This window comes from Hevea brasiliensis, unplaced genomic scaffold (genome assembly GCF_030052815.1).
Source record: "Hevea brasiliensis isolate MT/VB/25A 57/8 unplaced genomic scaffold, ASM3005281v1 Scaf185, whole genome shotgun sequence".
NCBI lineage: Eukaryota > Viridiplantae > Streptophyta > Magnoliopsida > Malpighiales > Euphorbiaceae > Hevea > Hevea brasiliensis.
Window position 1 is genome coordinate 51,580 of NW_026614679.1, and position 15,513 is coordinate 67,092.

General features: G+C 34.3%; 1 protein-coding gene and 1 non-coding gene across 2 annotated transcripts; both read left to right on the plus strand.

The window, feature by feature from the left end:
* The first annotated feature begins 11,381 nt into the window (after positions 1–11,381).
* TRNAS-GCU (transfer RNA serine (anticodon GCU)) lies at positions 11,382–11,463 on the plus strand. The gene has a single exon. It is a non-coding gene; the product is annotated as a tRNA-Ser (tRNA).
* Positions 11,464–13,848: 2,385 nt separating this feature from the next.
* LOC110631644 (mitochondrial uncoupling protein 5) lies at positions 13,849–15,375 on the plus strand. Its single transcript, XM_021779556.2, has one exon. The coding sequence runs from the start codon at positions 14,154–14,156 to the stop codon at positions 15,126–15,128; it is 975 nt and encodes a 324-aa protein (XP_021635248.2). The 5' UTR covers positions 13,849–14,153; the 3' UTR covers positions 15,129–15,375.
* The last annotated feature ends 138 nt before the right edge of the window (positions 15,376–15,513 follow it).

Sequence of the window (15,513 nt, forward strand, 5' to 3'; positions counted from 1 at the left end):
AACTGACGATGGTGAGAGGACTGGATTTGACCGATCTGTATTGCGGACCTTGGTTGTACCGATCTCGAGTCGCTCAACCGAAGTTCATTCGGTTTCTCATCACATTGAGTGTTCCGACGGTTTTCCTCCACATTGGGTGTTCCGGACAGAGTCGGTTTGGTGGTAACATCGGTGCGATGTCTCTCATCTTCATGGGAGTCATAGTCACCCCATCCGAGTGCACATCTATCCGATGTCAACAGTAGGTCTCTGGTCAAACACGTCTTTTGATTCACCACGAGACTAGGCTTTGACATAGGCCTTTTAGATAGGATGTTCCACCGGTCTCTAGAGATGGCCCAAATGATGTAATCCTAAAATGTAATCAGATCTCTAGAGATCGCCCAAATGATGTAGTTAGACCTTTATTGTAGTCCGATCCCTAGAGATCGCCCAAATGATGTATTTTATTTTCAATGCAATCCGATCTCTAGAGATCACAGAAATGATGTGATCCAATTTTAGTGTAATCCGATCCCTAGAGATCGCCCGAATGATGTAATCCGATCTTTTGAAAATAAAGACTTTATTTTGTCGGTTATCATCTTATTATTTTTGCATTGATTATTTTCCGATCTCTAATGTGGTTATCCGATCTGGTTCTTTACCTGAATGACACTTAACTGATCCTTTATTCAAAATATTTAACTTATTATGCCGATCTCCAATTAACCGATCTCTGAACATTCGGATATTTGAGAGAAGTGTCGAAAATTGCCGAGTCCCACCAATCGATGCGCGCTTAGAACCTCGCGAGCATTAAATGCTCGGACTAGTATAAATAGGGGTGGGAGGGTTAGCCAGTTGTTCTCTCATTCCATTTTCAATCCCCTGCTCACAACTTCGAAGTTCTCTCGTTTTCTCAAGTTCTTCCGACGCCGATCATACTCCGGTAAGGGCTTTAACGAATGTTAGGTCTTAGCATTGATTCAATTCCTTTTAAGGAGAGTTCGGAAATATGGTCATCTGGTAAAGAAAAATGAAGAGAAATCGGAAATGTCATTGGCTGGCCCAGGGAGACCTAGTGCTGGGGATCGGTTTCAAAGTCTTGTTGATTTTGGGGATCGTCCAAAATATGGTATCGACAGCAGGCATGATCAGATCCTCACCACATATCTCATTCACAAGAACACCCTCTTAGCCACCAGAAGCTAAAACGGTTAAAGCAGTCCTGTACATCCCGATCTACACCGTTGATTATAATTGTAAGGATAGATCTGGAGCCCTCAAATCAAAAGCAAATGACAAATTCGGCGCCTTTTATTCCCATCTTTTGGATCCATTTTGTAAGGCGAGACCCTTGACTATTGGATTATGGGGAGAAAGGATAGATATTCTAAATGGAATCCCGACCCTCCATTTTGATTCTTTTTAATTTTCAGACATCAGATTATGTCCTTCTGAATCTAAGCCTTCCATATCCCCCATTTTGGACACCCATTTCCCTATAAATACCTGCATGCAACACTGTAGAAAAAAGGTGGTGATTATCGTGGAAAGACTCTGAACTTTGATTCAGTCTTGCTACTTGTCATTTGGAGCTTTTGAAGTATTGAGAAACTTTAGAAACCAGTTTTCTGAAGTACCTTATCAAAAGGAGCTCTAAATCCTGAGATTTTCATTTTCTATACTTGTGCATTACCCTGTGAAACCATCTTCACTCCGCCTCATTCCCACCGTCCTAGTATCTGTGCATTACCCTCCGAGCTCAACTTCGTTCCTATCTATTCCCATTACATTAGGTAAGCTCAAGTCCTTTGGCCGTCAGCTTTCACCTCTCCAAGATTTGTGGACACCGGAGTCAGCTCGCCTGTCTCCTCAACTTTCCACAGGTAAGCGTCTAAACTGTCATTTTGTTGAATACCCTTGGTTCATTTTTTCTAGTTTTCTTTTAAAGTTTCTTTTATATTCAGTCACACTAAATCTTAGAATAGGTTATCTAAGCTTGTAGTTATTTCCTGTGCTTTCTTTTTATTCATTCATAAACTCCATTATCGTCACCTAGTTTTCATTCCTTTCGAGAGTAGATGTTCGAGTTATCAGCGACTTGTAAATACTCTAAAGAATATAGGCAGGAGTACTTTAACATGAGAGCTTTTAGTCTGAACAAATGAAAAATGATAAAGGAAGATAGGTGTAGCAAAGGTCGAATAGGTTGGAAATAAGATTAGGTCAAACAAATAAATTATGAGATCGGGCCTTGGAACAAGCCTAGACGATAAGACAATAGATCAGGAATCAAGACAAGTTCGGATCCCGGGTGAGCGGCTAAAAAGAGATTAGATGTCGCAAATCAAAGAGTTCTGATAAAGCGATCATGCAGAAGATCGGCAAGGAGTTCGGCCTATCATCCGCCATTTAGTTATAAGGTCCCGTAGGCTAGGAAAAGCTTTACACAGCGGTTTCCTGTGTCTTCGATACTTTATTCCCGTATAAAAGGGACCAAGAAAAACCCTTTACCTGAATTCCTAGTTTGAAGTTTTTATAAAACACCGTTCTTATTAATATATTAAGAGATTGAGAGAGAGTTCTTACCCGAACTCAGCCTACTTTTTAATGCAATATATTAAGAGATCGAGAGAGAGTTCTTACCCGAACTTAGTCTAATTTTTTAATGCAACATATTAAGAGATCGGGGGAGAGTTCTTACCCGAACTCAGCCTAATTTTTAATGCAATACATTAAGATATCGGGAGAGAGTTCTTACCCGAATTCAGCCTAATTTTTAACGCAATATATTAAGAGATCGGGAGGGAGTTCTTACACGAACTCAGCCTAATTTTTTCTAACGCAACATATTAAGAGATTGGGGGAGAGTTCTTATCCGAACTCAGCCTAATTTTTAATGCAATACATTAAGAGATCGGGGGAGATTTCTTACCTGAACTCAGCCTAAATTTTCAATGCAACATATTAAGAGATCGTGGGAGAGTTCTTACCCGAACTCAGCCAAATTTTTTTAACGCAATATATTAAGAGGGAGAGTTCTTACCCGAATTCTTAGCCAAAATCTTAATAAAATATGTGGAGAGAGTTCTTACCTGAATTCTTAGCCAAAATCTTAATAAAATATGTGGAGATCGGGGGAGAGTTCTTACCCGAAATCTGCTAAAATTTTAACATAATACATATAGAGATCGGGGGAGAGTTCTTATCCAAATTCTCGGCCAAATTCTTAATAAAATATGTGGAGATCAAGGGAGAGTTCTTACCCTCAACTTCGTCTGATGTCCATGAGATGTGAACGGAGGGAGGACTAGCAGCTCTCTGACCATCGGTACCTCTCATTTTCAGAAAACAAAAAGGAAAATTAACTGAGAAAAGATCAAAATCCTTACCGAAGAGTAAATCGGTGCCTGAAAACTTTAGAAAGTGAGAGAAAGTGTTGAAATCACTACAGGAAGGTCTGAAAATGACACGAGGAAACAAATGACTCACCTTTTCCCTATTTATACCCATTTGAGCATTAAATACTCACGAAGTCCCAAGTGACGTATCCGTTAGCGAAACTGTGCGGCCTTCTTGACACGTCGCAAGAAGGTTTCAGAAACATAGTAAAAAAATCAGATAAATGAGATCGGTCAACTAAGGTCATCGGATTGAATAAATTTTCAAACCCACGGATCGGCGAATGGCGATCCGTCTAGGAAACAGATTGGGTACACTTATCAGAGATCAAAAAAATAACCAATGCAATAATTAAACAAAAACATTCAAATAAAAATTTCATTTCAAAAGATCAGATTACATCATTTGGGCTATCTCAAAAAATCTGATTGCATCATTTGGGCGATCTTAAAAGATTTGATTACATTATTTGAGCGATTTCAAAAGATCTGATTACATTATTTGGGCGATCTCTCAAAATCAGCATTATGTTCTACCTAGCTTAAGACTACTCCGAAGCCCAGAATGCTGGCTTATGTCAAAGCCTAGTCTTGTGGCTGAATCAAAAGATGTGTTTGATTAGAAAGCCAGCCACAAATATCAGATAGATGTGCAGCTCAGATAGGGTAACTATGACTCTCATGATATTGAGTGGAGTCATCGCCGATATCATTGACTAGAACCGAGCTGCAGTCGAGACGCCCAATATGGTTGGAAGCCAAATGAACTTCAAGAGGCGGTCACCGATATTAAGATTGAAATTAATAGTCCTTTTGTCCAAGATCGGTCTACCGATTGTACCGATAGACCAATTCGAGATCGACATGGCCATCACTTTTGATCTTGATAGGTAAATTAGTCTGGTTCCCTCACTGTCATTAGATGACATTCTCATAGCTCTCCGATTGCCGAGGTCATAGATTTTCAGGCAAGGGGCAAAGGAAACAGTCAGAAAAAGATCAAAATGGCCATCATAATTAGGATTATCACTGAAAAAGCTAGAATTGGGGAAGTGGTGCATTGAAAATAAACTGAAAGAGGAAAAGTGAAGTGTGAAGGTGATTTTCTATTGCTGCATATATATAGAGCCCCGGCATTTATTGCATACAGAACCCGAAGCAAACGCATCTGTAACTGAAGAATTTATTGCTTTGACCAATTCAAGTTAGATAAAGGGGAAAGATCAAGAGTGAGAGAGATCGAGAAATAGGAGGGGACCCGATGCAAGAGATAGAGATCGGAATAATGACCCTAAAAGGGGATGGTCATAATGGGAATATCGGAAGAAACAGGAGACGACCTATAGAGATCGGAAAGCACAGAGGGGTTAAATAACTACTAATCATGGCCTTCAATTAGCTTCCCCCACCGTTAGATCCAAGTTAGTTAAAGCATTATAGGCATGATCAGATCCTCACCACACATTTCATTCACAAGGACACCTTCCTAGCTGCCAGATGCCAAAGCAGTTAAAGCAGCCCTGTACTTCCCAATCTACACCGTTGATTACAATTGTAAGGATGGATCTGGAGCCCTTGGATCAAAAGTAGATGACAGATTCGATGCCTTTTATTCCTAGCCCTTGGATGCATTTCATAAGGCGAAACCCTTGACCGTTGGATTAAGAGGAGAAAGGACAGATATTCTGAATGGAATCTCGACCCTCCATTTTGATTCTCTTTGATTCTCAGACATTAGATTATGTCCTTTTAAATCTGAGCCTTCCGTCTCCCCTAATAAAATCCTGACCCTTCATTTTGAGAATCCATTCCCTATAAATACCTGCATGCAATACTGTAGAAAAAAAAGGTGGTATTATTGTGGAAAGACTCTGGACTTTGATTCAGTCTTCCTACTTGTCATTCAGAGCTTTAAAAGTGTTGGGAAACTTTGGAAACCAGTTTTCTGAAGTGTTTCATCACAAGGAGCTCTAAATCCTGAAGTTTTCGTAGTGTCAGGAAACTTTAGAAACCAGTTTTCTGAAGTGTTTCATCACAAGGGGCTCTAAATCCTAAAGATTTTCCATTTTCAGTACCTGTGCATTACCCTGTGAAACCATCTTCACTTCGCCTCACTTCCACCGCTCAAGTATCTATGCATTACACCCCCCCCCCCCCAAGTTCAACTTCATTCCGATCCATTCCCATCACCTCAAATAAGCTCAAGACCTTTGGCCATCAGCTTTCACCTCCCCAAGAGTTGTGGATACCGGAGTCAGCTTGCCTGTCTCCTCAACTTCCCACAGGTAAGCGTCTAAACTGTCATTTTGCTAAATATCTTTGGTTTGTTTTCCCCAGTTTTCTTTTAAAGTTTTTTTATATCCAGTCACATTAAATCTCAGAATAGGTTATCTAGGCCAGTAGTTATTTCCTGTGTTTTTTCTTTTCTTTTATTTGTAGACTCCATTTATCGTCACCTAGTTTTTTTTCCTTTCGAGAGTAGATGCTCGAGTCATCGGTGACTCATAAATACTCGAAAGAATATAGGCAGAAATACTCTTTACTTAATAAATGAAAAATGATAAAGGAAGATAGGCGTAGCAAAGGTCGAATAGGTTGGAAACAATATTAGGTAAAACAAATAAGTAATGAGATCGGGCCTTGGAACGAGCCCAGGCGATAAGACAATAGATCGGGAATCAAGATAAGTTCAGATCCTAGGTGAGTGACTAAAAAGAGATCGGATGTCGCCAATCAAAGAGTTCTGATAAAGCCATCATGCGGAAGATCGGCAAGGAGTTTGGTCTTTCATCAACCATCTAGTTATAAGGTCCTGTAGGCTAGGAAAAACTTTACACAGGGTTTCCTGTATCTTCAGTACTTCATAAAAGAGGTCAAAAAGGATCCTTTACCTGAATCCTTAGTTTAAATTTCCTATAAAACGCCATTCTAAACGCAACATATTTAGAGATCAGGGGAGAGTTCTTACCCGAATTCTCAGTTTAAATTCTTAATACACTAATAGATCGAGGGAGAGTTCTTACTCGAGTTCTCAACTTAAATTCTCAACAACTAAGATCGGGGGAGAGTTCTTACCTTAGCTCTCAACTTAAAATTCTTAATACACTAAGAGATCGTGAGAGAGTTCTTACCCGAGCTCTTAACTTAAAATTCTTAATACACTAAGAGATCGGGGGAGAGTTCTTATCCGAGTTCTCAACTTAAATTCTTAATACATTAAGAGATCAGGGGAGAGTTCTTACCCAAGCTCTCAACTTAAATTCTTAATACACTAAGAGATCGGGAGAGAGTTCTTACTCGAGTTCTCAACTTAAATCCCTAATACACTAAGAGATCAGGGGAGAATTCTTACCCCAATTCTCGGCTAAAATCTTAATAAAATATGTGGAGATCGGGGGAGAGTTCTTACCCGAAATCTTCCGCAAAGTTCAAACAGAATACATTAAGAGATCGGAGAGAGTTATTACCTGAATTTTCTTAGCTTAAATCCAAACTAAAATACCACAACTTCAGCATTCATATCAACCCCAACAAAATTCATTACACAACACCTACTCACTAAGGGTCATCTCATGTACTAATGTTCTTGGGCAACCCAAAATAGTGAAATATCAAATATTCCTTTTATCCGTTCAAAGGATTAACATCATCATTCCAACACCCTAATTATCAATTTTGATTTATAAAGAGCACAATATTAAATCAGCTTACCCTCATTAAGGGACGAGGTGGGGTGCCTAATACCTTCCCCACCCGCATACGGACCCCGAACATAAAATCTTTATTTTTAAAGTGGTTTTCTTTTATCTTTACAAATGGTTTTCTTTAATTTCTCTCAAAATTAAAGTAGCAACTCCTCACTTTTCCCACTTCGATGAGAATTCGTCCGGCGATCGCAAAAACCCTTGCGACAATTACCATTCACCTGAAACCTCCAAGACAATAATCATATTCAATGAAAGAGAGAAAATTTCAGCTGACAGATTGAATATTCGAATCTCCTTGAAAATAGAATCCAAGGTAATGAATAGAGAAGTAAGAATTTATGGATTCTCTGCGCGCATCAGATTATAAATCGTGAATTTATACACACACACACACACACACACACACACACACACACACACACAGACATATAACGATAATGAAAGATGATGAAAATATCTATTGAGAGTATTTGATAGAAAAATGAGGTGATAAACAGGATTTGAGAGCAAACTTTAGCAGAAAGAGATGATTAGGGTATATATATTTCAAGAGTTCTATTAGGTATAGAATGGGATAAGAGTTATTATTGAACTGGGTTGTTCAGATTACAGATATATATTTAATTTCAAAAATAATATATATACATATAAATAAATAAATAAATAAGCAGGCCATCCAATAAATATTTCTCTTTTTTTTTAGATAAATATATTAAATTATTGTTAGCTAATTAAAATAAATAAATAATAAATAGATAAAATATTGGGTTTCTACATATTTCCCCCCTTAAAAGAAATTCGGTTCTCGAATTTAAACGGACAAAATTCTAACTTGAAGAATCAAATAAGTGAGGATATTTGCCTCGCATTTTTGATTCTGCCTCCCATGTGGCATCACTACTTGAGTGATTATGCCATAAGACTTTGACCAAAGCCACTTCCTTAGACTATAGTTTCATAATTTATCAATATAAAATCTTTACTAGTTGCTCCTCATATGACATATCATCCCTAAATTGTATGGTATGAGGTTGCAAAATATGAGATGGATCTGGTACATACTTTCTAAGCATAGAAATATGGAAAACTTGATGTACATGTGCAAAACCAGGTGGAAGGGCTAAACGGTAAGCAACTGCTCCAATTCTCTCGAAAATTTCAAATGGAATAACAAAATGAGGACTAAGCTTCCTTTTCTTCCCAAAGCTCATGATTCCTTTCATAGGTGAAACTCTTAGAAATACATGATCACCAACCATAAACTCTAAATCTTTATGCTTACGGTCAGCATAACTTTTTTGTTGACTTTGAGCAGTCAAAAGTCTATCACGAATTAGCCAAACCTTCTCTAAAGTTAATTGTATCAACTCTGGTCGAGTAAGCCTTTTTTCTCTAACTTCATCCTAACAAATTGGTGACCTACACCTTCGACCAAATAATGATTCCTGTCGAGCCATCTCTATATTTGCCTGATAACTATTATTATAAGCAAACTCCACTAAAGGCAAATGATGATCGCAACAACTACCAAAATCCATAACACATGCACGAAGCATGTCCTCAAATGTTTGTATGGTACTTTCTGACTGTCCATCTATCAGAGGGTGAAAAGCAGTACTAAAGTCTACTCATGTTCCTAAAGCTTCTTGGAATTTCTTCCAAAATCGAGGTCGTGACAAAGTTGGTATTAGAGTATCTTGAATAAATATATTGTCACTTACTAATCCCAAAAAAATAGACAAAATCCAAATAAACAAAGTACTGAATAAACATCATAAATATCCCATAAGTAAACTGCAGAGTCTCTACGAATTTCAAATAAAACCTTAAACTGTTCAATAAACTAAACTAATTATTAGCCTGAGGAAATATGAATGCGGGCATACAATGAGAACAAATTAAAGATTGTCCCTCTCCAAAAACTGGATTGAATATTTGGATCAGCTACAGAATTCTACTGATCTGAAACAGATAACAGACAGAGAAAACGTGGTTTGAGCTAATGCTCAGTGAATGATAATTATAGCACACAACAAAACAGGAACAGGTAGATGCTTGATTAATTTCGCAATAAATTTTCTATCCCATAAAATCATGCCCATGTTATCAAAATCATTAATAAAATAATTTCATAAAATATATAAATAAAAGAAATTCATTAAATAAAATTTTATGGTACAGTACACCTAGGTGATGATACCCTACATCACCAAAGGCTAGATGGTGAGCACGCTACAATATAGTAGATACCTTCCTCCTCCTTCACAGATATCAATGCATATGATACTAATGCAAACCATAAATTACAATGATGCATGACTCAACAATGCAATCTAATACCTTGATAGTCCATACGGCGGGGCCAGATAGTAGATACAGATACTGGGTACAAGTACTATTTCAAAACAAAAAATCAATTTCCAAAAATCAATCAAAATCAACTCAAAGATTTCAGATAATGAACAATAACTGATAGTGTAATTCCAATAGTTTATTTCAACAATTTCAGAGAGTCAACAAGATCAAATCAATCTCAAATCAATTCTGCATAACATATCTATAAATTCCACAATTAGATATCAATCAATATAAAAGACATTAAAAACCTATTCCCGAAATTCTAATGGCTCTAATGCAAAGATAATTGACAAAATTAATTATTTAATCAAAATCGGAATAAAATTCAATAATAAAATAAAAATCTAGAAAATCACATGTAAAATAATTGTTAAAATATTAAATTAAATTTTTATTTAATAATAATTTTAATGCTAAGAAATATTAAAAGGGACTAAAATGGTGTCATGTACTATAATTACCACTCACCTGAAACCTCTAAGACAATAGTTATATTTAATGAAAGAGAGACAATTTCAGCTGACAGATTGAATATTCGAATCTCTTTGAAAATAGAATCCAAGGTAATGAATAAAGAAGTAAGAATTTATGAATTCTCTGCACACATCAGATTATAAATCGTAAATATATATATATACACACACACACACACACACACGCACACATGTAATAATAATGAAAGATGATGAAAATACTTGTTGAAAGTATTTGGTAGAAGAAGAAGGTGATAAATAGACTTTTAGAGCAAAGTTCAACAGAAATAGATGATTATGGTATATATATTTCAAGAGTTCTATTAAATATAGAATGGGGTAAGAGTTATTATTGAATTAGGTTGTTCAGATTATAGATATATATTTAAATTCAAAAATAATATATATATATATATATATATATATATATATATATATATATATATATAAGCAGACCATCCAATAAACTATTTCTTTTTTTTAAATAAATATATTAAATTATTGTTAGCCAATTAAAATAAATAAATAATAAGTAGATAAAATATTGGTTTCCATATCGATTCTTGCATTAAAATTTAAATTTTAATTGATTTCAAAACCATTAATATAACTGTATAATAAGAAAAAATAAAGAAAAATTATAATTAAACTATATTGATTTTTTAAATTTATATGAAAATCAAATTAGGCCTATAATTATCGGACGAGGAGAGTATTTATTTTTAGTATATGTATATTGTCATTCACAAAAAGTAGATTTTATATTTTTTAATTCAAGTAATAACTGACTATTTGATAAGTGATGGGTGGACTATTTTCACTGTATACTTTACCTAAAATTACTCAAGTAATAAATGTCAACCCTATTATTCAAACATTTATGATTTTAACTCCAAATAATTTAACACTTTCAATTAAACCAAATTAAGAGTTTTGTTTCTTAAACTTCTATAAAGCGTTCATGAACAATATATTTTAAAAGTATAAAACTTTACAAACATAATTATAATTTATTTTCTCAAAAGGAGAGATTGATAGTTGCAATATCACATGAGTTACCCAATAACAACAATAATATTTGGTAAAGATTCAAATACCATATCTCAAATATTTTAAAATGTATGGAGAGATTAGTCATGTATTGTGTAATTAGCACTAATTACCCTTTTTAATTAAAGTGACATTAATTTAATATAAATTAATTATAGTTAAAATTATTTAATCTTAACTTCATTTTTTCCTAAATGCTAATTAAAAAAAATTTATGAAAAATATATTATTTTAAGTAATTAAAACATTAAATCAATTTTGTCAAATAAAAAAATAAGTGGAAATAAATTAGGGAAACTTTTTATATTTGAATTGGGATTTTATAATTATTTTAAAATATAGATTACAAGTCTTAAAGTGGCATAAATAGAAATATTTATTTATATTTGATGTAATGATCACTAGACGTCGCTTTGGCCGAGTGGTTAAGGCGTGTGCCTGCTAAGTACATGGGGTTTCCCCGCGAGAGTTCGAATCTCTCAGGCGACGAAAGGCTTTTTTGGGCTATTACTGCTTTTTTGTCCTCGGTGGGTCCAATTAAGAATTTTCTCCAGCGGTGGGCCTGAAGAAACACGTCAACGCCATCTTTTGACCTCAACTCGGTCCACGTGACTCGGTCGGTCAATGGAATCGGTTCCATGATATAACTGCCTAACGAAACGTGGAGGGCATAAACTGCAACCCAAAACCAAAAGGCCAATTGGGAATCCGAGTCAATAGTAGGATCTGGCGCCGATGAATGGACGGTCTACTTTTATTTGGATTTGCCCCTTTTCTCTACCACCCTTCGCTCTTCATTGTTCAGCCAACGGCTTTTCTTCAAAAGCTATTTAATGTGACCATCCACTTGCCTTTAGGCATCAACGAATAGCTTAATTTACACAACTACCTCTTTAAATATATATATATATATATATATATATATATATATATATATATATATATATTTCATTTATTTAAAAAAAATAATTTATATATATAAAATATTTTAATATAAATATTTTATATAAAAATATTTTTTATTATTTTGTTGTAATATGAAATTAATATTATGTATTTATATTACATATTTATAAATATTTTTATATTTTAATAAATTTATTAAAATTTAAAATATAAAAAATAATTATCTCTCTTAAAAAGAAAAAATCATCTTTTTTTTAAATGACTTAATTTTTTATTAACTCATTTTAATAAATATTTTAAATGTTAAAAAATATAAAAAATATTTTTCATCAAATAAACAGAGTTATATTTATTAATGGAGTCAATTGAATAAAATAATATTTATTAATTACATTAATTTCAAAATAATTTTCATTTTGTTTTTTAATGTGAACAATATAAACTAAATAAATTAACTACGAAAAAAAAAATAATAAATTGTTTTGAAAATTTGGAGGTGATGAAATTATTGACTAGAAGGTCAAGAATCCATTAATGTTGGCTTGGAATGATTCCTGTAGATGTCTGGAGTCCACAACTAATTCCAAAGAAAAATAAAATAAAATAAAATAAAACTTTTGCAGTTGACGCTAAATAAAAAGTCATGCAATGACTTTTTACATAGTTATGATTAAGGGTATGTTTAGCATTAAAATTAAATATTTTATTTAAATTATCTAAAAATATTTGTTATTTCTAGCAATATAAAGATATTAATTTTTTTATTATTATTTTTAGAAATTTAAGATATTTGAATTTGTTTAAAATGGTAAAATTTGAATATATTACTAATAAAGAATACAAAGATAATAACTTCAATATATAAAATAAATTAGATTCATGGATTGAATTTCAACTTTTGGGGAAAAAAAATTATAATTTTACACTTTATTATATAAAAAAATCGTAATTTAATTTTTGTAAATTTTATACCTTTTAATTTTTTTTATTAATAAATATAATTTAAATTATTAATTACTATAGTTATAAATATATGACACTGATCTGATAAGACATAATAAACATAGTGTTTATATAACGCTAATGCTTACGTGATGCTAACGTGTTATTATGTTAATATTATATATTTATCACATTATTATTATTTAATGGTAATTAACAGTTTAGATCATATTTATCAATAAAGAAAAATAAAATATTAAATTAATAAAAATTAATATTTTTCCAAAAATGTTATAAACAATAATTTGATGTTATTAGAAAAATTATTTATTTCTAAATTGATTGCTTTGTATTAAAAATTATTAAAAATTTGAAAGAAAATTCTAGACGCAAGAAGGGCTATTCCCTCCTGTTATGACTCTTTCATTTTTCAGCAGAATTGTCTTCTAAAAGACTTTGAATTTTATAATTTAAATGTCAATTTTTATTTTATTTTATTTTTCTTATTACATCAATAAACGTTTCCAAATGTTACACTCACAAGTATTATTCAAAATTAAAACTCTAACTTATAAAATTATAATTAGAACTCTATCAATATTAATTAAAAATAATTAACTAATAAATACTAATTAATGTGATCCATAATTAATGTATTATTACTAACAGAAATAGGTTCGAATCTATTTTTTCATTCTTTTACATAGATGAAGAAAGCAAAAAAATTAAATTTAACATCTGATAAGATAATATATTTTTAATTATTGAATTAAATTAATAATAAATTAAATAAAATAAATAAAATAAATTAAATCTGGGAATAAGGTTGGCCCATTTTGGCATGTGCTTGCCAAGGGACCTGAAAGTCTGAACTAAAGAAGCACCCGTCTCTAGAAAACCGCGTTAAAATAATTGGAAAGAAACTTGCAATTTTCACATTTTCGTGTAAGCGCGCAAGAGCCTAATTTCCACCACCTTTCCGTTCAAAGCACCCCACCCGCTAAGCACACTATAAATTCCTCTCCACGCACCTTCTCCCATCATCATTCAGTTCATTTTCTCTTTCCTACTGCATATGTCTCAGAGACCTAACGTCCCCCACTTCTCTTCTGTAGCCTTTGGTCTCCATTCCCATCTCCTGGTTTCCAGTGAGATGAACCCAAATTCTAACTGGTCTTGTATTTCCCATTAAAGAATCTTAGATCTTTCTTTCTCTGATTGTTGCTTTGTTTCTTTTCCTTGAAAAAGACAAGAAAACCTCATAATTTTGCCATTCTTTAATTTATTACCGACGATTCTTGTTGTTTTGATTCTTGGCAAGCTTTTGAAAAATGGGTTTGAAAGGTTTTGTTGAAGGAGGCATAGCTTCAATTGTTGCTGGGTGCTCCACTCACCCTCTGGACCTCATCAAGGTCCGTATGCAACTCCAAGGAAACCCACGCACCAAATCCGCCGCCGTCCAAACTCTCCGGCCGGCTATCGCTTTCCACACCACCACTCCTGGAACCACCATTCATTTGCCTCAACAACCATTACCCGTTCCAGCACCTCGTGTGGGTCCCATCGCTGTCGGTGTCCGCATCGTACAGCAAGAAGGTGTAGCCGCGCTTTTTTCAGGTGTCTCTGCCACCATGCTCCGCCAGACCCTCTATTCCACCACCCGCATGGGGCTCTACGACATCTTGAAACAGAAATGGACCGATCCTAACACCAAAACCATGCCTTTAGCTAGCAAGATTGCTGCAGGGCTTATAGCTGGTGGCATCGGTGCAGCCGTTGGAAATCCAGCCGATGTTGCGATGGTCCGCATGCAGGCAGACGGGCGTCTGCCACCAGCTCAGCGCCGGAACTACAAGAGCGTGATCGACGCAATCACACGCATGGCAAAGCAAGAAGGCATTACTAGCCTGTGGCGCGGGTCATCGCTGACAGTCAACCGGGCTATGCTGGTGACAGCATCGCAGCTAGCATCATACGACCAATTCAAGGAAATGATCCTGGAAAAAAGATTGATGCGCGATGGACTTGGAACCCACGTGACAGCAAGTTTCGCGGCGGGATTCGTGGCATCGGTAGCATCAAATCCAGTGGACGTGATAAAGACAAGGGTGATGAACATGAAGGTGGAAGCAGGGGAGGCGCCACCGTATGCAGGGGCGTTAGATTGCGCAATAAAGACTGTGAAGGCGGAGGGTCCGATGGCGCTGTACAAAGGTTTTATACCAACGATTTCGAGACAAGGCCCTTTCACGATTGTACTGTTTGTGACACTGGAACAGGTTAGGAAGCTGTTCAAGGATTTCTGATGACGACGAAAAAGGAACTTAACATCGCGTCTTTGAATGTTGGGATTTAAAAAAAAAAAAAAAAAAAAAAAAAAAATTATATATATATATATATATATATATATATATATATATATATATATATATATATATATTATTTGTGCTTTAATATTGAGAAGGAATTAAGCTCCCCAACTCTGTAGGGATAATTGAATTAATTATGTAGTATTTTATAAAATATTTATTAATAATCTTTAATTTGTCTTCCTTTCTTGATTGTATTAATTAGTGTTTGAAAATTGCTGAAGAACAAAAGCAGAAGTCCAATGAGATCGACTCAAGGCTATCTTAATGATTTAACGCTTATTTAATATTGCTGTAGTTAGAATTATTATTAAGAAAATTA